At 42.4% G+C, this 24,403-nt stretch overlaps 1 protein-coding gene across 1 annotated transcript in view; it reads right to left on the reverse strand.

Annotated features, from left to right (window-relative positions):
• The window catches only part of Enpep (glutamyl aminopeptidase), a 67,897-nt gene extending 53,442 nt beyond the window's left edge, over positions 1 to 14,455 (reverse strand). The window contains exons 1-3 of the mRNA XM_057793236.1: positions 13,604 to 14,455; positions 4,032 to 4,173; positions 2,050 to 2,181 (exon numbers count right to left, since the gene is read on the reverse strand). Of these exons, the coding sequence (XP_057649219.1) occupies positions 2,050 to 2,181; positions 4,032 to 4,173; positions 13,604 to 14,235 (906 nt within the window). The 5' untranslated portion in view covers positions 14,236 to 14,455. The remainder of the gene's footprint in view (positions 1 to 2,049; positions 2,182 to 4,031; positions 4,174 to 13,603) is intronic.
• Positions 14,456 to 24,403: the final 9,948 nt, after the last annotated feature.

Raw genomic sequence — 24,403 nt, forward strand, 5'->3', positions numbered from 1 at the left:
GTTCTAAAGAAAGCACACAATAAATAGTCCACACGAGCTATGACAGTGGGAGAAAAACATGAACTCCACTAAAGGACTCAACTTTACATCAAACCAGAGATAGATATGCCATCGACTATGTGAAGGGGCGGAGTCTAGAAAAGCAGCATCCTCCATCCTCTATCAATGCCGTTTCCCCCATACTCAGTATTATCTTTAGGAACTGGTGGTGCCCTTGATCAAAGCAACGTAAGTGACATGAGAAAAAGTCGAGGTGGAGTCCCATGTGAAAGGTCACCGTGTCCCCCACTCACTATGGAAACCCAATTTTAGCATGTCTCAATAGCAACTCCATCAATACCTAAATGGAGGCGGTTTTTTTTTTTCCCCCAGGAACAAATTTCACAGAAAGTAAAAGCATCTGGCCCTTCCCCTGCAGTGATTGATGAGGAGGTGATGAGATTTTCAGAGCATCCATTTCCCAGAAACCTTAGCAGAGCATGGTGATTCAGAAAGAATACAGAACGGGAGTCCCTACCACCCCTCAGATGGCTCTTCAGCAAAGCATTTGAACTCCCTTGGCTTCAAGTTTCTCATCTGTAAAATGGAGTAGTGACTTCTTCCTTATAAATGCGTACTGTGAAGAGTATATATGGTCATATACATATATATGTGTGCATATATGGTCATATATATGTTATGAAGGTAAACTGACTTGATTTCTAAGCAAAACAAGAATTTAAATAATAACAAAATGAGGGCTCCTAAAACAAGACAAAAAATTTAAATATTTATTTTATTATTATTTTATGTGTATGAGTGTTTTGCCTGCATGTATGTGCATCATGCATGTGCCTGGTACCTGAGGTAGCCTAAAAGGGCCATCACGTTTCCTAGAACTAGAGTTACAGATGGTATTGAGGCGTATGGGTGCTGGTAATCAAATCTGGGAACACTGGAAAATCCAGTGATTTTAAACTCTGAGCCATCTCTCTAGTCCCTAAACCAAAAAAAAAAAAAAAACTTGTAGGTAAAAATGATTTTGGGTTTTTCAAAGGAAATCACTGGGACAGCAGGATAAATTGTCAAGTAAAGGGACTTGGTGACACTCTGACACTCTGAAGACCCAAGTCCAATTCCAAGAGCATACTTGGTAGAAGAAACTCCCACAAGGTGTCCTCTGACCACCACAGTATGCTATAGTGCACACATGCGTGTACACACACACATACACACACTCATACATGCACACAGGCATACACACACATGCACACAGTAAATAAATAAGCAATCATAAAAATAATTTTAAAGAAAGTTATTGAAACTGTCACCTAAAAACATATGCTTATACTTTCAAAATACTTCTGCTATTTTGTTGACTTTTTATGTTTCTGTATCAATTTGTTGATTTAAAAGTTACATAATTTGAAATATATGTTTGTTTCTCCTGAGTCAGGATCTCAGGAAGCTGCTGCCTGATTTTAATTATATAGAGAGCCAGGTGGTGGTGGCACACACCTTTATTCCCAGCCCTTGGGAGGCAGAAGCAGTTGGATCCCTGAGTTCAAGGCCAGCCTGATCTACAGAGGGCGCATTCCGGGACAGTCAGGGCTACACAAAGAAACTACCTCTCAAAAAACAAACAACAAACAAACACATAGAAATGGCACTGTAAGTGTCCAGCTCCTGTTGCTGGCAGAATATTTGCCTGTCCTCCCCCTCTCTGCCTAAAAGCTCCTTCTAACATGTATGCCTCACCTTGTAATGCAGTTGGGTTGAGCCACGTCATCTGACATATTTATGCCAGTCTATATGGGAACTAGTTTTGGATTTTTAGTGAATTATCCTTTTAAATTATTTCAAGGCTGTGCATATTTATGCCTGTCACCTTTGTTTATCCCCCATGTCCTTGTGGCTGGTACTTTTCTATATTGTTTAATATATTACTAAGCTCCCCAGACCTGGTGGCTAACGAGGGTTTATTAATAAATAAGAAATTATTTTTTTAGAAGCCAGAAATTTAACCACAAATGCATTGGTGGTGAGTTTTTGAAATCTAGTAAGACTCACTGGTTTGCCACTTTTGGACGTCCTCTCTATCCGGGTGAATTGATGTACAGCAAAGCACACCAGGTAAGTGCTCATGGGGACAGACTTCATAAAAACTGTTCTGTTCCAGTTGTTATCCACCGTCTCTTCTCTCTATGGAAAGCAAAAGATAGTCTTATTTATCATAAGATCAATCATGAATAAGACAAGCAAATGACTACCCCAAGCCCCACTCCCTACTCAAAAGTTCATTTTCAAAGTTCCGGGGTCAGATGATAAGCGGGAGTGGTAAAGAGGCTGTAGGAAAAGTCACCTTGTTTTCAAGACTGGGGAATGACTGAATTGCACACTGTTTCGTATTTCTCAGGAGAAAATAAGTTTAAGTGGCATATCAAGTGAGCAGGAGTTTATCTCTCTGCAAACACACACACACACAATGCTGACCATTTTTTAAGGGAAATTTGACCCCTTAATGAAGATCAGGCTGAAAGTCTTGAAGAAGAAAGAATTAATTGGACAGCAGCTGGTTTACTGTGTGTAAAAGGTTAACTACTGTGTGAACAACCAGTGTTGGCTTCTCTCTTGCAACTGCAGTTGTCCATCTATATGGAAGACCCATGCCATGGGCACTAAAGTCAATGCCCTGGTGACCACCGTCAGAGTCGTGTCTATTGTTTAACACAACTACTAATTCTTCTGGGTTTTTTCATTCACACCAGTTCTGACACCTCCCCCTCTCCCACGTCAATCAATGGCCAGCCCTAAGCACCTGCCAAGTTCTTGCTTAAACGTCTGCACGTTTTCATGTAACTACTCTCTAGATGGGACCATCCTTGCCATTTGTGGCTAAGTGCATGCTCCCGACAGAAAAGTTACATCACAATAAAAGTCTACTGGTATCAGTTTAGGTCTACCTCTTAATGACCCAGAGAGCCAGCCTTCTCCCAGCCAGTATCTGAATCTAGCAGAATTAAAGATGCATAGTCGTCTGAAATGACTAGGTCATGAGGAGAGATGGACCAGGATGCCTTCTTTCTCCTCCCACCTCCATCTCCCTTCATCTGCTCCAAGGCATTCTGGTGCCTCCTGTACACTGAGCATATATTTTTAATTGATGTGTCCTACTTGAATTTTAGCCCTTTACTTTTTCTTCTCTTATCCGTACTTCACTTCTCAGGTGCCCAAAGAAAACAAATCTGATAAACAGATTTGTTCTGGAGCTGGGGACATTTTTACATTTTAATCTTCATACATTTGCTCCTTTTGTTTGGTTTGTGCTTTTCCAGGGTCAATTTACTGATAGAAGGATGAGTTTAAGTAATAACTCAGCTAGTGAATCAGAAAGATGGAAAGTAAAGAACAATTAATACTGTAGAATAAGCCTGGTTCTCTTATGCATCAAATATGTGATGTGTATGATAAGCCTTAACTTCAAGGTTATGATTTTTAGCTAACTATGCCACCCATTATGAAGAGGAAAGATTCATGTGCTAACAAGTATCCAGGCAGAATTCAATGTTTGTCAGATTCTTTTAGGAGGAAAATCTATGGACATGGTATTTTTAGGAGTTGGTTTGCACAATCAAGAATTGAAGTAATTTTTTTTTAAATAGCTTTAACAAAACAACAACAGCAACAACGAAGACGGTTGTATTAAACTGAAAAGTCTAAATTGTGAGTATGGCCACTTTAAGTGCATCATGGATTTTGTGTGTGTGTGTGTGTGTGTATGTGTGTGTGTGTTTAATTAAACAGAGCCCCCACTCAGTCTATATGTATAGTATATATCTTTCTTAAAAATTTCAAGGTGACTTTATTACTGGATTGTGATGCTATAAAACTGACAATTTCCTTGAGTCAAAGAAAAAAGGATTGCTAGAAGGTCTTCTTAGTCTTTAATAGCTATAGTTCATTTAGTTTTAGGATTCAGAGTTCCCTTTCATAGTGAATCAGGCAGGTCAAGTAGTGTTGTAAACAGTGTATGTGCAGAAACAAATACTCACCAATACTGGCATATTTGAAAGTGCTGAGTATTCTTTGCGGTGAATGATGGATATATTGTAAGTTGCCTTCTTGTTGGGTTCATCAAAACAAGGGAAGGACTTCCTGGCATCCGTCGGTTCATGGTCAGTGGCTGCTATGCTCCTTAGGAATGAACACAGACACAATGCATGCTGCTGCTTCTGACAATCCCTGTGTTTCTATTGCTCTAGAAGACATGAGCCATGTTATTATAACAGCTACCATTTCTTTTCACGAGAGCCGTCTGAAAGACTATCAAATATCTGTCAAAGGGCTTTTAGAATTTTGAGGGTATTCTACCCAAAGCCACTGAGCCACAAGGAGGCAAACACACGCACACGCAGTTGCCTGTTTCTGTGTGGGGAGCTGTGAGCAGGTGTGTCCTTTCACAGAGTAGAGGAGTATCTCCTCACACCCCTCCTTCTGTCCTACTGGCACATTCTTCCATGTTTACACTACAGCAAGGACAGAACTGCTATTCATCTTCAGACAAAATGGATGCTGAGCCTTCTCCCTAGTGAGGGAAATATCAGCCTGGTCCAAAGCCCCATTTTGAGGGCTGAGGAAAGAGCTCAGTGGTAAACCATCCACTTGAGACATGCAAGGTCCTGGGTGCAATCTTCTGCATGTTTTTTTAAATTAAAAAAAAACCCCACATTTGAAAAGACAGCAGTATTCCTGAGGGCTGCTAGTAGGCACATGTATTCTCTAAACTGTTAATGTTTAACATTTCTAGACTTTCAACATGAAAATACTATTTTTAAACTTTGTATGTATATATGTACACACACATATATAAGCATATGTACATACACATATAAGCATATATACATGCACACAAACACATATATAAGCATATTACAGGAAGAAATATAATCACATATTTGCTCGTTCGAAAGAACAGCAAATAAAAGCAACAGAAGCAAGGTAACATTGATCGACATCACCAATAATCTGAACAAAGGTAACATGTGTTCTCATGAACTAAAGAAGCTGTATCGCAATTCTAAGCTAAGGAGCCAGAAGGGGAGTTTCACCTTTGTAATCTCAACACTGGGGAGGCTGAAAACAGAAGGTTATGTTGAGTTTCAAGCTAGTCTGGGGTACACAGCAAACCCTGTCTCAACAACAACAAAAAAGCTACACACACACACACATTAAAAAAGAACAACAAAAAGAAAAAATTCATCACCACAACAAAAAAGCTAAATTATTAGAACTTTTCATTTATTCTGAAAGTACTATTATGCCCTATGCTTACAGAAAGACAGACAGATACACACACACCATACTCATAATAATAATACACATTACAAACATTATTCTGCTCCCAGATGATGAGTGCCAAATGCAATTCTCTCCTAACAGGAGCCAGGGCTCCTTAGAGAAGGAGTTGCTTCTAGACTAGGTAAGAAGTCCATGACCACCCGGATCATCTTGTCACACCAAGAAAGTAAGAAATGCTCAGAGAATCATGGGAGTAAGTCAAAAGGACACGGGTGTCTGCTCGACACGATTACTACTTGCCAAATCTGTGGGAACTGAAGCACCAAAATCAACAGAATGGAATCCAACCCATTGGATAAACTAAGAACCCATGCACCCTTTCTTTTTCTTTTTTTAAACTACTTTTGAACACTTTATTTATGGTATGTGTGATGGGGTGGGCACCCTGTGGCGGAGTGTGAAGAACAGAGGACAGCCGCGGGAGCCAGCTCTCTTCTTCCACCACGTAAATTCTAGGGATCAAACTCAGGCCATCAGACTTGCCAAAGAGGATCTGTGAGTAAACTGAGCTAGTGTTCTGGTTAGATTTTTTTTTCCAACTTAACAAACTAGAGCCAGACGGTGGTGGCACACGCCTTTAATCCCAGCACTTGGGAGGCAGAGGCAGGTGGATATCTGTGAGTTCGAGACCAGCCTGGTCTACAAGAGCTAGTTCCAGGACAGGCTCCAAAACCACAAAGAAACCCTGTCTTGAAAAACCAAAAAAACAACAACAACAACAACAACAAAAAACAAACAAACAAAAAAACAAACTAGAGACATGTAGGAAGAGGGAATTCCTTAACTGGGGAATCACCTCCATCATACTAGCCTATGGGTGTGTCTGTGCGGCATTTTCTTGAGGGCCCAGCCAATTAGGGGTGGTGCTGCATCAGCTGTGGAGATGAAGTCACTCAGTAACATTCCCCCATGGTTTCTGTCTCAGCTTCTACTTCAGATTCCCACCTTGAGTTTCTCCCTCGACTTCTGACTTTGACAGTCTGTGACACGGAAGCATGAGCCAAACCATTCTTCTTAAAGTTGGTTTTGGTCAGTATTTATCCCAGCAACAGAGCAGCTGATTAGGATAGCCCATGAACTCTTTGTTTGATTGCGAGTTTGATTTAAATTCTTTTTTAAGTAGATTATAGACATTTTCTCTTGCAATCCTAGAGTCTGACCTTGGGGGTTTATGCACGCTAAGCACGCACCCTGCCAATGAGACCCATCCCAAGCCCTTAGAGAGCAATACTTTTAGAAGGACTACCAGATTCAGAAAATCTTCAGAAAATTCTTTACCCAAAAGAATTGGGCGGAGATGTGTTTGCATGTTTCAAATATTCTCTGGAAAAATGACCTGTAAACCCCGTGACTCCCACTCTGGAGAAAGCCGTTGGAAATGACCAGAAGGGCACGCTTTAAAGGTAACATCAGCAACAATAACTGACTTACAAGCAGTTGTACCACCTCCCGAGCAGGTCACAGCCTCCCTTCTCTGATACTCCTGATCTAAACGGTTCTCTGGCATTAAAAAGAGCCACATAAATGGAAACCTAGGGGGCATTCTCCAATAACTGGCCGTCTCCCTTCAGAACTGCTGACATGGAGAAAGACGAAGAAAGGTTGGGGGGAACCTGGGTTTGAAGGACTTCATAGTGCTGTACACACTTCCAAGATGGGATACTGGGACCAGGAAAGAATTGAAAGGCCATTACTGGGTTAACTGAAGAAGACTGCTTTTGAACCCTGGGTTACATAATTGGATTGATGCTACATTCTTTGATTTTTTTTAAGCTGCTGTATAATTGTTAGACAATGCCTTGTACTTGAGAAATATACCCTGTTGTCAACATGTAAATGAGTTTTCAGAGAGAGAGAGAAGAGAGGGTCCAAAGGGAGAAAAATATAAATAATTGATGAATCTGGTAAATTATTTTTAGAAGTTCCAAATACCATTCTTGTAGCGTTTCTGTAAGTTTGAAGTGGTTTTCTTCTTGTTATTCTTGCTTTTTTTTTTTTAAATCAAGTTATTTAAAAAAAGCCTAGCCAAGAGTCTGTTCTGCAACAGAGTGATTATTGGTTAGGGTGGTGTTAACAGTTCAGTAAAGAAAATTTCGCTGTGCTTTGTTTTGTTTTTTTGAAACAGGGTCTCATTGTGTAACCCTGGCTACCCCAAGAACTCACTGTGTAGACCAGGTTGTCCTTGAACTCACAGAGATTCACCTGCCTCTGCCTCTGCAGGGATTAAAGGCATGTGCCACCATGTCCTGCAATAAATCTTAATTTTATGCCTTTGGTAGATTATTCTGGATTGGAAATACATCAGTCTACGAAGAATGCCTCAAAGGTCTCATGACAAGAAGCAGCTAGGGACAACCCATGCTTGTCCAGATTCCTTTTCTTTTTGGAGTTGTTTTGACTTCTGAGTCCCCACCCTCCCGCCCCCACCCGGGGGACCGGGGGGGGGGGGGGAGGAGGAACAATCCTGTTGCAGTTTAGTCCTCCTCAGAAATAAGCCAGAAAAGTGATAGACTCTGTATGTGTGTGGTGTGTGTGTGCGCGTGTGCGTGCGCACATGCGCGTGCACCCACATGCATGTACACGTGCAAGCACATCACAAAAACCCAGAGTAAGCAGGGCATGGAGCTGCCCTTCTGGGCAACAGTCATTCATTTTGTGTAGATTTTACAAATGTCAACTCTCTGCAAGATGCTAGAGTATAAACTCCTGAGAAGCCAGGTGAGAGAAGAAGGTTGGCTTAGTCCTGTCACACTCCCCTTTAAAAGGATCTCTGACCAGTTGTTCTAATTTAGATGGCTCTAGCTCTTGTTTGTGCAGAGAGCAGCAGGTGTCCCTATGCAGTGGGTTTTCTTGGCCTCGGTGGCCTTTTCAGCTGTCACGCTGAGTCTGACACAATCACAGAGACCTGGCTGTGTAGGCAAAGTGAATGATATTTAATTGCCAGCAGGCAGGCAAAATATGAACTGGGTTTCCTTCCCCTTCCCCCTCCTCATCCAAGTGCAAGAGCCCTGTGATTTCAGAGGAAAAGCTCTCTAAGAGGAAAAATTCCGAGATTCTATTCTTATCTTAATTAGTTCTAATCTTAATTCTAATCTTCCCACATGTGACCTTCAGCAAGTCACACCTGATTTAGTGTCTTCACGCGGTATGACCTGCCCTTACCAGAGTAAGTCTTTCCTGACACACCTTAGGGATTGTCCCAGGAGGTGATGTCTTTGAAATGGGTATAATAGTGCCAAGACACACCCCATGCTATTCCATGTAAATCTCGTGATAAACTATGCTTCTTATGCTTCTTCTTCTTCTTCTTCTTCTTCTTCTTCTTCTTCTTCTTCTTCTTCTTCTTCTTCTTCTTTCTGTTTTTTTGAGATAGGGTTTCTCTGTAGCTTTGAAGCTTGTCCTGTAGACCAGGCTGGCCTCGAACTCTCAGAGATCCGCCTGCCTCTGCCTCCCGAGTGCTGGGATTAAAGGCCTGTGCCACCACTGCCTGGCTAAACTATGCTTTCCTTGTCTTTCTGAGGCAGGGCTGTGCTGGGTGGTCCAGGTGAACATTGAACTCCTCACCCTCCTGCCTCAGCTGCCCCAGAGTTGGGATTATAAAAATGGGATGAACTGCCTCCATTTTTGGCTTAAAAGGATCTTATAGTAAAGATAAAATAGGTTCAGCCGGGTGATGGTGGTGCATGCCTTTAATCCCAGCACTCAGGAGGCAAAGGCAGGTGGAGCTCAGGGAGTTCGAGGCCAGCCTGGTCTACAAAGTAAGTTCCAAGACAGGCAGGACTGTTACCTGTTTTCAAGAAACCCTGTCTTAAAAAAAAAAAGATAAATTACATTCATTCATGTTTATGATTAAATTTCTGTTTCTCAAGGATTGGGCTATGCCCTTCCTGTAACCTTTGCTATAAATGGTTCTGTACTGCCTGTTCCAGAAAAAAACAATCATGCCTTTATTTCAGAAGGTTATGACATCCACCTGTATATGACTGCATTGGTATGACCACCTTGCAATCATATCTTTATTTCATGTGTTTGTTATGACTAACTTATTATGTTTATGTTCTGCTTCTGTAACCCCACTAGCCTGCTACATCCTCCACTTGGAAACCCCTTATCCCTAAACTACAAAAACATTTTCTTCCTCACTTCCAATGCTGATCTCTTGAACCCCATCTTTAGAGGGAGACAGACCCTGTACACAACTAAAAAAGCTTGCTTTAATTAATTTGGCCATGATGATTTGGGTTGGTGGTCTTTTTCTTTGAATCCTTGGGATTAACACATGGACTACCACACCAGTCCCAGACTTCCTGACACAGTGCTTTCTGCAATCTAAAATATTTAAAATCCATGTATTAGCTGGACTATGCACTGGAAAAAATATGTTATGTGTAAGTCCTAACAGTAATACAATCATATTGTAAGATGGCAACTTATGCCAAGCATGATGGGTATGCCTTTAATTCCATCACTTGGGAAGCAGAGGCAGACAGATTTCTGTGTATTTGAGGCCAGCCTGGTCTACATAGTGGCTTTCAGGAGAGCCAGAGCTACACAGTGAGACCCTGCCTCAAAAACAAAAACAGCACAAACCAAAACAACAACAAGAAAAGCTAACTTATTTCTTGTTTCTTTGGTGGTCTACTGAAGAACTCAGAAGACTCTGTTGATAGATGGCCAGTTCTTTGAATTGCCACCAGAATTTCCTAACTGCTAAGCAAATTTGAAAATAAGATATATAAGATAGCAATATAAAGAGATTTTAGATCACAATCTTTATCTCACAATTAAAAGTCCTTTTAAAAAAATCTGAGCCGGACTGCAAATGGATGAGGACTGCCTGAGAACAGCGGCAGATACTCGTCAGTGACTCTGCAATGTTCTGAATAATATTACACCAGGCAAATGTGCTGAGCAAACCACTTCTCTAGGGGGCCTCCCTGGGCCATGCTAATAAGCCACTCACTGGACTTTAAATCTTACTCCTAGGAGCTTATTAACTTGCCATCAGGGAGAGTCTCTGTCTGCCTTCCTTGACTGCATCAAACCAGCATGCTTTCGAGAAAGTTATAGAAGGAGATGCGATGCCTTGCTGTAACTCTCAGTCCTGGCCACTCTGAATCAACTTTAGAAAGCAAAACCCCAAATGACTGTGTTATCTCATCAATCACTGGCACCATGCTCCCAAGAATGTCTTCCAAGCTATGTTCAGCAACTTAATAAGGTGAGCCAGCAAGACACACAGCATAATCTGGCTAAAACCCTTAAGCGGGGGGGGGGGGGTGTGCTTATGCTGTAGGGGTAATAACTACCAGCACTGTATCTACAGGCTGTTAAGGGTTCCCACGTCATGCACATGAGCTGCTCGGTTGATTCAGGGTGGTCCCTCACATCTCAGTGGAGTTGCATGTTGGATTGAATAAACCAGTCCATTATTTAATTCCAAACTGTGTTGCTTTTTATGCAGAAGATATTCAAGGCCAGGCGAAATTTCCTCACTTCTGAAGTAAAGAAGAACCAGGAGCCCCACAACAAGCATACAAGACCTCCTCCTAAATCTCACTGTGTAATCTCACAACTTTCCACGAGCTGAGAATCATCTGACTAGAGCTAACATTTCGAGATCCAAACCTCACGACGGAGGATACACATTTGTGTGCGATAATATATTTTCCCACATATACCCTGTTTTCACACAGCTACTAAATCATACCGTAAACGTTAGCTTTTGGCTTCAGAGGTGTTTCCCCAGATTCCTGCTAGCTGTGTCTCACAGGCTTCAACAGGTCTCACACTGACCTTCGACACCAACCTCTCCTTCCTTCGACACCAACAACTCCTTGTGTTTCCAGCATCCACTAAGAGGCAAGGCCGGTCACCCGGATGCTACATCTTGAGCATCCTGGACCCACAACTGCTGCCCTCCTTTCCTCATCAGTCAACAAGCAGGCCTGAGCTGTTTTCCCTCCAAGTTGTTTTTCCCTATGGGTCCTCTTGATGTCATCTGGGTGGCCTTTCTCTCCACCCTGATCTGCAATATCTTCTCTACGTGGATGGAGCTTTCTGCCTTTCACCATCCATGACTCCTGTGTCACCCTCACTAATTCTTCCCTTGTCCCCAAAGTGACCCTTCCCTCTTTCTCCAAAGTTATCTCTAGTGTCCTCCCACAAGTTAGCTTCTGTATATACACCCCAGCAACAAAATCGCTTTCTTCTTCCCATCATGATTTCTCTGGCCTTTTATCTTCTCATTTGCCACTACGTAAACCCCACCATAATATCAAAAATTCAGTTTTCACCATATCTATGGAAATCACCAGAAAGCTCAAACTGAAGAGAGTCATAAGTGATTGTTTATAAGGTTGTTCCTTACATTGTGTGTGAGCAACTTAAATAGCTACGCTTAATGGAAAAGCCGGGAGAATTACATTATGTCTATCGTACCCAAGCGTGTGTCCAGCATGTCATTTAGTGGAAGAATGCTGAATCACAAGTCAACTCCTTGGTGAATGTTTCCTTTTTAAACTTTCACTGTTTTGTCTTTTAGGTTCACTGCAATGACTGTATTATTCATGCATAAAGAAAGTTAAGTGTTAAAAATTTTTCTGGTATACTTGACCTGGTAATTCAACTTTTAGCATAATAGCCAACCTAGGGAAATAAGCAGATGGGCATATAAAAGTGTATTTACAGTGATATCCTTCTCTGATGTGTTAATAATTAATAATAATACACTAGAAGCAGCACCCATGTCCAACAATAGGAACTGAGAGAATCAGTGCATTTATAAGATGAAATACTGCACAGATCTTTAATATCAAATTCTTGTAAATATTTAAAGATAAAAGAAAAGGTTTATGACGTATTAAATTTTAAAATCCACACGGATAGATACAGGAATATAAATGTAACAGTTTCCACTTTGATTGCCTAGGGAAGTATTAAAGTACAGTTTAACACCTTAGTGGGTGATACCATTGAGCCCTGAAACTCTTTCTAGAGCTTGCTATGCTGTCATTTTTAAAAATAGGAAAAAAAATCAATGAGCTTGCTAGCATGGTAGATCTATGTGATCCCCCTGATGTTTTCTTTCAATTATTCTTTCTCTACAGTTAATCCATGTGCCACACAATAATGCAAAGTTGATTCAACGTTTCTTATTCCCTGAGCCCCTCTGGTTAAACAATTGGAAGAAATTTGACCGAGAGATTTTGCTTTGTTTTGCAAGATGCTTCAGACAACAGAGGAAAGGGATTCACAGAGGACTGGCCCCAGCTCCCATTGTTGATTGGTGACACCTAGTTTTTTTTCAGTCATTTAACTCTGTAGAATCTGTGCAGGCAAATGTCCATGCAGGGTCAAGTTCAGTGACAGCTCAGATGTAGTGTCGCCTGGGTCCCTGGCCTTGTGATGGCTTTGAAGTTCAAGGAAGGCCTTTATGCCTTTTACCGAGATCTGATAATTCACCGATTTATGTGAATATCAGAAAGATAATAGATTAGATTAGATTGAATAAATATATATTAGTCTTATAATTATAACTATTTGATGTGTATTATAAACACTTCTGCTTGGAGTGCTGTAGGGGGAAAAAAAATTTGTGACTGTCTTTTATGTTGTAAAGGTTTCACTAAATCATATCGCAGGCTTCATGATAGCGAGCAGCTCCAAGACTTATCCATACCCCATAAAGGGTTTGTCTTTCCAGAACTCCCTGTGAACCTGCTTCTGAGCACAGACAACCACAAGACACAGCTAGGCTTTTCTTCTTGGATGAGCACCTAAGAACACGTCAGATCTTGTCTAATTTTCATTAAGAGCCTTTGCTGGGAAATTGCAAGAAATAACAATTGACGTTTAATGCAATTGTCATTTCAAATGAAATGATCACTCCTTGTAAAATTGTTGTGATATGTCCCCAAAATATCAGCAGTGAAATTTTCCAAATAGATACCTTCATAAAAATCCGAGGTAGTTTGTGTGGATGCTAAATGTAGGATACGGTGAGTGGTACTCTATACTGCTGCAGTTAGGGAAAGACTTCTAAAAGTACAAGGCTTCTCTACACCGGTCATTCCACTTACGACTTTCAAGCTTGGTGATAGAATTTCAAAATACAGTAAGGCAAGACATTTTGCTTCTCTGATGAACAAGCAGAATTGAAACCAAGGGCAGACAGGGGTCAGACCAACAAAATAAGAGATGGAAAGCAAAAAGGAAAGGAAAACAGATGCTGTAGAAGCTGAGGTCAGAGAAGCACAGCACCTACTTGACTTGCCCATTCTCAGTGTAGGTGGTTCTGTAGAATCCCACGAGGGAGCCGTTCAACCAGCCAGCAAACTCCATGGTCAGCAGGTAGACACTGTCGCCACTCGTGGCAGCAAGCTCTTCTTCAGCCTGGACCACCACATACTCGTGCTGCTTGTACTCAAAGCATCGTCGAACTGATACCTTCTGCCCAGAGGGCCTCACAAGCTCCGGCAGCTTGGTGATCTTGGTCTCCCTGATGTGTAGCCATAGGTAATGTGTGGGCCTGCTCAAGCTGATGGAGATGGTCACTGTGCCAGTGTACTTGTCTTCGTCCATCAAGGGCTTCACCTCCAGGTCGTAGTGGACTGGTGTGATGAAGTCTGGCAGCCTGAAGTTTGTCCACGGTCCACTCTCATCTTCCCTGGCAGGGCAGATGTCCTGGTCCGGGGGAGGAGTGCTGGTGGTGGAAGAAGCTTGGGTAGGAGCCGTGGTTGTGTCCTGCCCAGTGTCTCCAGAGGAGTCACACGACCTCGTCAAGCCCACCGAAAGCCCCACTATTAATCCGACCGCCACCACCACCCCGCAGATGATGGCCACATGTTTGCCGCGAATGCAGTATCTCTTAGAGCGCTCTTCCTCCTCAAAGTTCATCTTCCTGCCGAAGTCAGAAGTCACACATGAAAGGATGTTAAATTTAACTAACTATCATCAGCTGGCTTTCCTTTTCAATCGGAAGGAGTCCCCTGGTTTGGCAGCCTGGTTTTGTTTTCCCACACCTCTCTGTCTCGCGTCCAGTGTCCCTTTCTAGTCCCGCAAGTTCCCACCGGGCCACTCCGGGGATGAATGCGGAAACCAAGGAATGGGATGGAGACTCCCGGAGGGAAGCTGACTTGAAGGAGGAGTTCGGACGAGAAGGCTGGCCAGCTCTCTATAAACAGCGGCTCCCCAGGCCGGCCCCGCCTGCACTGGAGCGAGTTAAATATAAAACAGGGCTTGCGCCTATCGGCCAACAGGAGGAAGAGGTTTTGCCAAACCTCTGTCAGCAGCCTTGAGGGAGAAAGCTTTTGGCTAAGAGGCATACTTACGATAAAAAACACAACCTTTGCCACCAGATCCGGGGCTTCTTCCTGTTGTGTGCGCAGTCTGGCTCTCTCAGCCAAAGGGCTTCTTGAATTTCACTATTTTATTAGGTCACTTGCCAAAGAAGCTAAGTGATTTGTTTCTTCTCTTTTCCCTCAAATTATGTAAACATTCAAATTCTGCCCTCTGTGGAAATCATATCCTGGAGTTGCATACTTGGAGGGATTCTTAAATTTAAGGATCATTCAGCTATTCAGTGACAGATTGGTTGGCCCAGGTAGCCCAAGGAAGGCAGACAGAAGACAAAAGAGAAATGCAAAGAAACTGGCTGGTCAGGGAGACTGCAGAAGGTGAAAGAGTGAGCGAGAGGATGGAAAGTTTGAGAAAACAGAAAGTCAAGGAAGGGTCTCTGCTTGTCTCGGAGTTTGCCTCCACGGGAGAGTACGTTCTAGAAACTTTGATATAGGAAGTCAGGTATGGAGCAGAAAACAGGTGCCCACACTGGCCTGTGCTACCCATTAGCAATGATCCATTGGCCGTGAGTGAGGTATGTGTGGAGGCTTCCAGCTTCTGCGCTTGAAAGCAGCTTAGTGGCAAACACTAGCTAGCTGCCTCTGACAAAAGCATAGCAAACATAATTACAGAGGTTTCAGTAATTGTTTACACCCCATGCGCTGTGGAAGGTACTTTAGAGAAACTGGCATTTAAATATTTCCCACAGCCCCAGGCAAATGGATCTATTTTGATGCCCATTTTAGAGAAGGTGAGACTGACGTTTAGATGTGGGTGATGAGAGGCACCTGACTGGCGAGAGCAGAATTGGTGTCTGAAGACGGGTTATTTGAGTTGAAGGTCCATATATTTATGGCACTGTATAGATTTTCTTATCTAAAGAGGAGGAATGTTCAAGGTGAGATGATTACAAGAAGCTTAGCATTTTCAAAAGAGCGGTCGGGTAAGATAACATTAAATCTCTGGCTGGGGAGATGGCTCAGTCAGTAAACACTTGCCTAATAAGTCCAAAGACCAGAGTTTGGTTCCTAGAACCCACGTTAAGAGAAAGAAAGGAAAAAGAGAGCCAAGTGTGATGGTATAAGCCTTGGAATTCCAGTGTTGGGGAGGTGTAGGCAAGCGTATCCCTGGGGCTTGCTTACCCCGCTTAGCCTTTTTGATGAGTTAAGGTCAGCGAGAGACTCTGTATCAGATGTAAATAATGTGTTCAGCTGCCTGAGGAATAGCAGCCAAGTATGTCCTCCTCTGGCCCCAACATACATGCATCTGTACAGGCACACACACACACACACACACACTTAAGAGTCTTCTCTATTGTCCTCTTTCCTTTTTTCTTTCTGGAGTCTTCAAACCCTGACAATGTGAGCTTCCGAGAGAGAAGGAGCACGCTATGAAGTAAGTTCCCACTTTAGCTGCTGTGACCGTTTGCTCCCCATGCCCATCTTGATCTTCTAGTTTTTGGTGAGTTTTCTGCCCTAATCTACTTTTCTGTGTAGGAGTGTTTTGCCTGCATGCATGTCTGGGTACCACGTGTGTACTTGGTGCCCAAAGAGGCAGAAGAAGATGTCAGATCCCCTGAGACCGGAGTTCCAGACAGTTGTGACTGACATGTCGGGGCTCAGAACTGAAGGGTCTTCTGCTGAGCTATGTCTCTGGCTTTTGAATAGTTTATTTATTTATTTATTCATTTATTTATTTATTTTTAGGGAACTTGTGTTCTTCCATGGAACACATTCTGAGAAAAGCTACTTTAAACTATTCTAAATCTCAAATTTAGAATAGTTATAAGTTTCAAATTTAAACAAGCACTAGAAAGAGATGAAACCCTTTAATGTCAAAATAGAACATTAATCTCTAACATTTGTGGAATTTTCTCATGAAATAATGTTGAGACAAAGAACGGAAGAGTTATGTTTTCTAAATTATAGATCCATCTTGTAACTATTAATTTCATATTCTGAAGCATCTTTTTTGTTTGTTTGCTTTGTGTTTCCAATGGTAAATCAACATTTTAGCTTGTGAATTCCCCTTTTCCATTTTATTATGAAAATCATTTGAGATTTCACTAAATGTTTGATGGGTCAATCATTTTGAAGTATGTCTCCTAAAGCAAAAGGTAAGATGAGTATCAAATTTTCTTAAACATATTAGAAAAATGAAGAGAAATACTATTTGAAAGAATGTACACACAATTACATTAATCTTGAAGCATTATTTTTATTTCAGGCCAGCTGACGTGTATATTTCCATAAATTCTGCCCTGTCTGGATACACAGTGTCTCATCTCAGGTCTGAGTCTGTGCTCTGACCTGCCAGAGATCAGAGGTGGAAGATCATAGCAAGAGGCCTGAGAATGGCCACACTGCTTGAAACGCCAAAAGGAATTCATTACGTAAATGTATTTTTTTTTCTAGAAGAAATGAAACATGCCTCAGGTCCAGTTAAAGCCTAAATATCTTTATTCACTCAGGATCAGCATATCAGGGTTGCCTAACTGACAGAGGTAAAACCCAGACCAATGACGGGGCCAGCTGAGCAAGCAAGGGCAGTAGACACTTCTAGAGTCACCGGCAGGGTTGCTTCCTTAACTCCACACTTCTTCCGACTGCAACAATTCCTTCCTCTCCTTCCCTTCACTGACAATGGAGGACTGGGTTTACAGCCAGAGGTTCTTGACTAGGAAAATCCTCAGCCCATATCCCACTCACAGTGAGGATCAAGGCAGCCACTGGCGCAAGGATTTCTTCCTGCAGGGAGACCAGTGAATCATCCCTCACCTCGATTAAATAATCTGTATTGGATAGCCTTGTCATAAATAATGGGGATAATAAGGAAGAGTCACCCTGACCTGTTGGTTCCCACTTATTAGGTTCTGGCCAGTGGAGTAAGTAATTTACTGTGAGTCCTCAACCCATATTTCCATGACATTTTAACAATACAGACAATCTTCTATTTGGAGCACAAAGTTGAGGTTCTGTTCTCCAGCTGACAATAAATGCTTGCCGATTGCTTAATGACTCAATAAGCTAAAAAGAGGAAGAGAGAACCAAGAGCTCACATAGGGAAGAGTTTGTAGCTATCGTATCCCGGAAGTGTTGAAATAAAATAAAGATAAGATAAAAAAAAAAAGAATCAGTTCAAATTCCAGGGAAGACTGGAATGACTATGCCAGAGCTGGGAATTTTATCTAGGCTTGAACAGGAGGAAAACTTCTGGATATTTCCTCCTCACACCAGTGGCCTGAGGCCGGACTCTCACCATGACGTGGGACACCTAGCTAGTGTGAACCTCTCTTTTTCAGTGGGAGCGTAGGTAAACACTTTTCTTTTAGAGTCAAGAATTTCATATTCTGACCAGGCAGTGGTGGCGCATGCCTTTAATCCCAGCACTCGGGAGGCAGAGGCAGTTCGAGGTCAGCCTGGTCTACAAGAACTAGTTCCAGGACAGGCTCCAAAGCTACACAGAGAAACCTTGCCTCAGAAAAACAACAACAACAAAAGAATTTCATATTCCACAGAGGTTTATGGGATCATTTCTGCATGGGTGCTGCCTCCTCACCTGATACTAGGGCCACACCAAAACTTCCTAGCAACAAGGAACATCGGTGTAGCTACTCAGCTGGCCCTTGACATCTGTCAGTTAATCTTAGCCTGATTAATCTCAATTTGAGCAATAACAACAACAATTAAAGAAAAATAGGCCATGAATTTGAGAAAAAGCAAGGGGGTGCATATGAAAGGCTAGAGAAAGGAAGTGAATAAATAATGTAATTACATTTTAATTTCAAATATTAAAAAACGTAAACATAAAAGAAAGCAAAATGGCCCACAAGATTGCCTATAGGCCAATTTGATTAGGGCATTTTCTCAATTGAAGTTCCCTCTTTTAGATGACTCTTTTTTTTTTTTTTTTTGGCCAGCTTGACATAAAAAAGCAAACAGGATAGTGTGTGTATGTGGTGTGTGTGAGACAGACAGAGAGAGAGAGAAAGCGAGTGACAGAGAGACAGAGAAAGAAAGATGTGTGTTTTAAAGTAAGCTCATAAAATAATAGATGTCGGTGGTTTTTCATACATCCTTGGTGCTCTTTATCCTTCTGCATTCACAGTCTCTCTGATTACCCTCTCTTCTCTCTCCCTAGTTAAGTACCCTCTTTTCCTTCTTGCCCCTTCATAGCACCTGCATCCGGCTACCCCTCTCTCTAGAGCTCCTTACCCCAGCGCCCCCTGTATCTTAACCTCGGGAAACAGAGGCAGAAAGGGCAGAGACTGTGAGAACCCAAGGACCAGGAAGACTGCCCTGACTTGGCATCTTTCTAAGTATGGAAGCACAGTCAGCTCAGCCTGTGTAATTTTCCTGTTTATTATTTCAGGACTGACCACTTGGTATCAGATAACTCGAGGAGCTCTGCCCTGGGGAAGGCTACTTCTCTTGCTCTCAGCATCTCTTAGTTGCCTTTAGTTCTTTGTTTAGGGTTGAGACACCATAAGATTGTCCCCTTCGGTGTTAACATGTCTATTAGTGTACTTGTTCAGAAACGTTGTTGAGACTTCATGGCTGTAGCTTCTCTGTTATTTCTAAAAAAAGAATCTCACAGTAGATTTTCTGCTCCTCTGGCTCTTGCCATGGTTCTGCCCCATCTCCACCCATGGTTCCTAAGTTTTAGGTGCAGTAGTTGTAGTATATATGTATCTGCTGGGACGGAGCTCCACACAGTTACTTGTTCTCTGCACATGGACCAGTTGTGGTTTAACATCGTAGTCTCTGTTGCAAAGAGAAGTTTCTTTGATAAGGGATGAAATCTACCCTATGGGCACAAGAATAAATATTTAGAATGAAGCTCAGAGCGATACTGGCTTAAGTAAGCAGAAGTACTAGATTCTCACCTAAAACTTGTGATCCCAGTCACCGGGTGTAGATGGCAAGGTTTCCAATGCTGTGCCTGATTTCCCTCTGTTGAGCAGGTCTTGTCCACAGGATAGCTGTGGGTTACTGCTGGGATACGAATGCCACTGTCACACTTTAAGTGTGACCTTGTCATGCTGATCATTGCTGGGTTCCTGGACATCCCAGCACCTAGAGCTATTGCTTGTTTCCCTCCCATGAAAATTTGCACCGGGGCCTCCTGGTACTAGGAAATCTAGTCCCTAGGAGGAGGTTTTTAGGTCAGAACCGACTTGATCCAGTTCAATTTCTACAAGTCCTATGTCTGAAGGGTGTGGTGTCTTCAAGAACAGCGACTTACTGTCAGTTTCTGGGCAACAAGAGCAACCAACTTGGGGAAAGTCTCCTGAACTCCCCTGACCAACAGCTCAAAAGAGGCTTCTCGTGCCGGTATTAGGGTATTTGATAGACAGTCTATGACTCTTGGTAGGTAGAACTACCATCGGGCAGTCCAGTTGTTGCTGTGGTTCATGTGCTTTAAAGCTGGGTAGGACTGCTGATAGCTTCTTTCTATTGGCAGCTTGCACAGCACCTTCTGACATTATAGGAGCTAGCCGTCAGGAGGGTGCTTCCAGGTCAACACCAACTTGATTTTTCCAAGTCCTATGACTGGTATCTTCAGCCGTCGATCAAGATCAATGGCAGTAGCCAATTGTTTGGAAGACCCTCCTAACCAGGAACTCAAAGAGAAATGTTTTTGCCTGGCACTGGGGTTTCTGTTAGATAGACAATGGCTCTTGGAGGAAGCATTATTTCATCATAGGCATAACACCATTAAAACTGTGTGTGTGTGTGTGTGTGTGTTTGTGTAAGTATAGCCACTTACATGTATTATTTGTAATTTTAAGTAAATAAATAACGATATGATTCCTTATGGCCTTTGGACATCCTTACTGTTGTTTTACCCTCCTGCCTTCCTCTCCTTCTGTGTTGGCCTTTCTTTCTCCTTCTTAATTAAGCTCCCCTTCATTTTTCCCATTTCCCCAGTTGTATCCCACAATTCCGTCTCTATCCCCCCACCACACACATCCAGGGATGCCTTTTTACTTTTCTACTCTCTGTAGTTACTCCAGGTTATCTGCTCACAGCTGAAGATTTGGAGGTAAGAACCATAGATGACAGAGAACATGTGGCATTCATCTTTCTGTGGCTGGGTTACCTTAATATGTTCTAGTTCTGTCCATTTACCTGCAGATGTCATAATTTATTTTCTTTACAGCTGGCTAATATTCTATGCTGCATTGTACCACATTTCCATCATCCATTTATTAGTTGAAATGGAAATCACTGTAGAAAACTCTCAAAAAGCTAAAAATAAATCTACTGTGTTACCATCCATGGCACAGGCCCAGAGGATTTGGCACACTATAGCACAGATATTTGCTCAGTCATATTTATTGCTGCTCTATTCATAATTGCCTGGAAATGAAAACCACCCATATGTCCTTCAATAGATCAATGTGGGGCATTTTCTTGATTGACAATTGAAGTGGAAAGGCAAATTAAGCTAGGAGCAAGCAAGTCATTAAACAGTGCTTCTCCATCGCTTCTGATTCAGTTCCTACCTCTAAATCCATCCCTTTAGTTCCTACCTTTGCTTCCCTGGATGGACTGTGACTCTGGGTAGGCAAGCCAAATAAAACCCTTTACTCCCCAGGTTGCTTTTAGCCATGGTCTTTATTATAACAATGGAAATCTAGCAAACACACACACACACACACACACACACACAGTTTTAATGGTGCTATGCCTATGATGAAATAATGTTCCCTTCAAGAGCCATCGTCTATCTAACAGAAACCCCAGTGCTAGGCAAAAAACATTTCTATTTGAGTTCCTGGTTAGGAAGGTCCAAGTGAGTCTCAAACAGTTGGCTACTGCCATTGATCTTGATTGACGGCCAGAATAGCAAGGTAAGGCCCAGTTGCTGAAGATACCAAGATAGGACTTGGAAAAATCAAGCTGGTATTGACCTGTGCATCCTCCCTGACAGCTAGCTCCTATAACATCAGAAGGTGCTATGCAAGCTGCCAACAGAAAGAAGCTATCAGCAGTCCTACCCAGCTTTAAAGCACACGAACCACAGCAACGACTGGTTCCTGAGGTATCTCCAATGGTGCAAGAGTGGCGCTTGATCTTGGAGTAACCAACAGCTTTCTAACTAGACCTAAAGTCCATTCAAATGGAAAGAACTCATACCTGGTGCTGGAAACGTATACAAATCCATGGCTGGAGAGGTCACATACCCTAGAGGAGAGCCTGATGCTACCGTGTAGTTGTTAATATAGTTTCCAGCCACCTTCTAAATGCTTGTCCTTATCCCCATAGATAAGTATAGCTCTCTCCCCTTATCAAATACGCTTCCTTTTGAACAGATGGAGGCAATTACAGAGATCCACAACTAGTCAAGGCACACAGAGTAAGTCACCATGGTGCTCATACCCAGTGGGGAAACTATGACCCCTGCAGCTTTTTAATCTGCCTCCAGCAGCTCTGGGGAAGACTCTATCTGCCTGAAGACTAAAAGCACCAGATAGCCAGGCGATGGTGGCACACGCCTTTAATCCCAGCACTCGGGAGGCAGAAGCAGGCGGATCTCTGTGAGTTCGAGACCAGCCTGGTCTACAGAGCTAGTTCCAGGACAGGCTCCAAAGCCACAGAGAAACCCTGTCTCGAAAAACCAAAATAAATAAATAAATAAATAAAATAAAAGCGCCAGATAAACACTTCCTAAAGCCTGAAACTGTTGCGTGTTCTGTCTGTCACATCTAATTTTTGTAAGTTGGCAAACAGTAAATCTGTTGGGTAAGCAGCACAGTGTGGGGAGACACAGAAGGAGGACGGTGAGGAAGAAAACAAGAAGGGAGGTTACCAGGAAGAAGAAGGGGAAAGAACAGGAAAGATTATTTTCAGGGGCATGGAGGAAGCAATCTCCCAAATTATCCACTGAATCATGACCACCACTGATACGATAGGGTTCTGCCACCTCTGTTACATGTTTTTAGGATTCTTCTCTGGCAGGATTTTCTGGGATGCACCGTCAACCATAATACCACCATACCCATACCCCAGAGCAGCAATGACTTCTCAGTCCACAGGCTCCTGCTCCTCACTCAGGTGACTCTGAAGAATTCTAACTGCTTTTCTGTTGAGCTCTGTAATGTGTGCAACTACTCTGGAAGCACACAGCTGGATGAGATGAGGAGTAGGAGAGAAAGAATAAAGACAAGATAGTCCAGATTTCTATTGTTCCAAGAACTGCAGAATTATCTTTATTTTCTAAGTACTCCACACTTCCTCCAGCCTTTGTAGTGTCAGACTTCTTGGCAAGGCTTTCCCCTCTCTGCTCTGTATCTGCAGAAGCCTGCAAAAATAATAACGGTGTTACTAAACTCTCTGTCACTCCATAGAGAAGCCAAGTGAACTGCAGGAGCCACGAGAGAGTTCCCCACACAAACAATAATGGACTCTTTATAATTCCCTCCTGGGGAAAGATCTGGACTTTTTCAATGACTGCTTATCAAGGTTAGTTATTTGATTTGAGTTCTTTTATTATCACATTAATTTTAGTACATGACGATGTCTCTGACTTTTGTTTCCCTTGGATATAAAGATTTGAGCTACACTGAAATGATCAAAGTCACTCAGATGTCTAACAGGGACATCCTTTTACTGTTGGAGACTCTTTTGGGCATCTCCTTTGTTTTCAGTTTATTATTTCTGTGGTTTGACAATGGAATGACTCTCACAGGACCTCTCCTAACCAGAGAGAGGCATTGTTTAGGAAGACTGGGAAACCTTTAGGAGCTCTAGCCTGTCTGGAGATGTCTTTGAAATGCATGTATGGCCTCGGGCTATGTCTCTCCCTCTCAGTACCCTATCAGCCCTGGGGCCAGCCTCCCACTTCTAGGCTTGTTCCTGCCAACACAATATTCTGCTCAAGTGCATAGGGCGATGGATGATGGATTGAACACTCTGAAAATTACCCAAAATAAATATGTAAATCCATATAAATCATGTTGTTTGGTATTCCCATTGCAAGTATGGAAAGACAAGTAAAACACTATTCAAATGCTTTGTTTTAACCCCTTTTATCCTAAGACCTGGAATTTGCTAATGTAACTTTATATGTTATAAAAACAGTGTTGAGTAGATAAGATTTGCCTGAGGATATTGAGGTGAGAGTTATTCTGTATTACAAGCATCAGAACTAAATAAAACTTGACCTATCCTTCCAAGAGGGAGACCAGGAGATTTTGTGAATAGAGAGAGGCAAGGTGAAGACAGCAGAGAAGGGTTTGAAGACGCATGTCCTATAGATAGGAGTGATGCAGCCACATGCCAAAAATTGCTGCCAGTCACCGGAAGTTGGAAAGAACAGGGAATGGACTCTTCTCTATGGCTTCCATGGGAAGTGTGACCCTGCTGACATACCGATTTAGGATTGCTAGTACTCACTTTAGACCTCTATCCTTCCTCACACATTATAGAAAAAAAATTCTGTTTCTGATTTTTTTAAAGATTTTTAACTTATGTGTATGAATGTATGCCTACATGTCTGTATATGTACTATGTTCAAGACTGGCCAGAAGAGGGAGCCGGGTCCCCTGGAAGTGAAGTTACAACTGCTTGTGAGTTGCCATATGGGTGCTGGGAACTGAGTCCAGGTATTCTGAAAGAGGAACAGGAACCCTTAACCACGAAGCCATCTCTCCAGCCCCAAATTTTGGTTATTTTAAGCCACTATATTATTGGGAATTTTTTTCTACAAGTTTTGTTGGTTA

Source organism: Chionomys nivalis, chromosome 18, assembly GCF_950005125.1.
Source record: "Chionomys nivalis chromosome 18, mChiNiv1.1, whole genome shotgun sequence".
Taxonomy (NCBI): Eukaryota; Metazoa; Chordata; class Mammalia; order Rodentia; family Cricetidae; genus Chionomys; species Chionomys nivalis.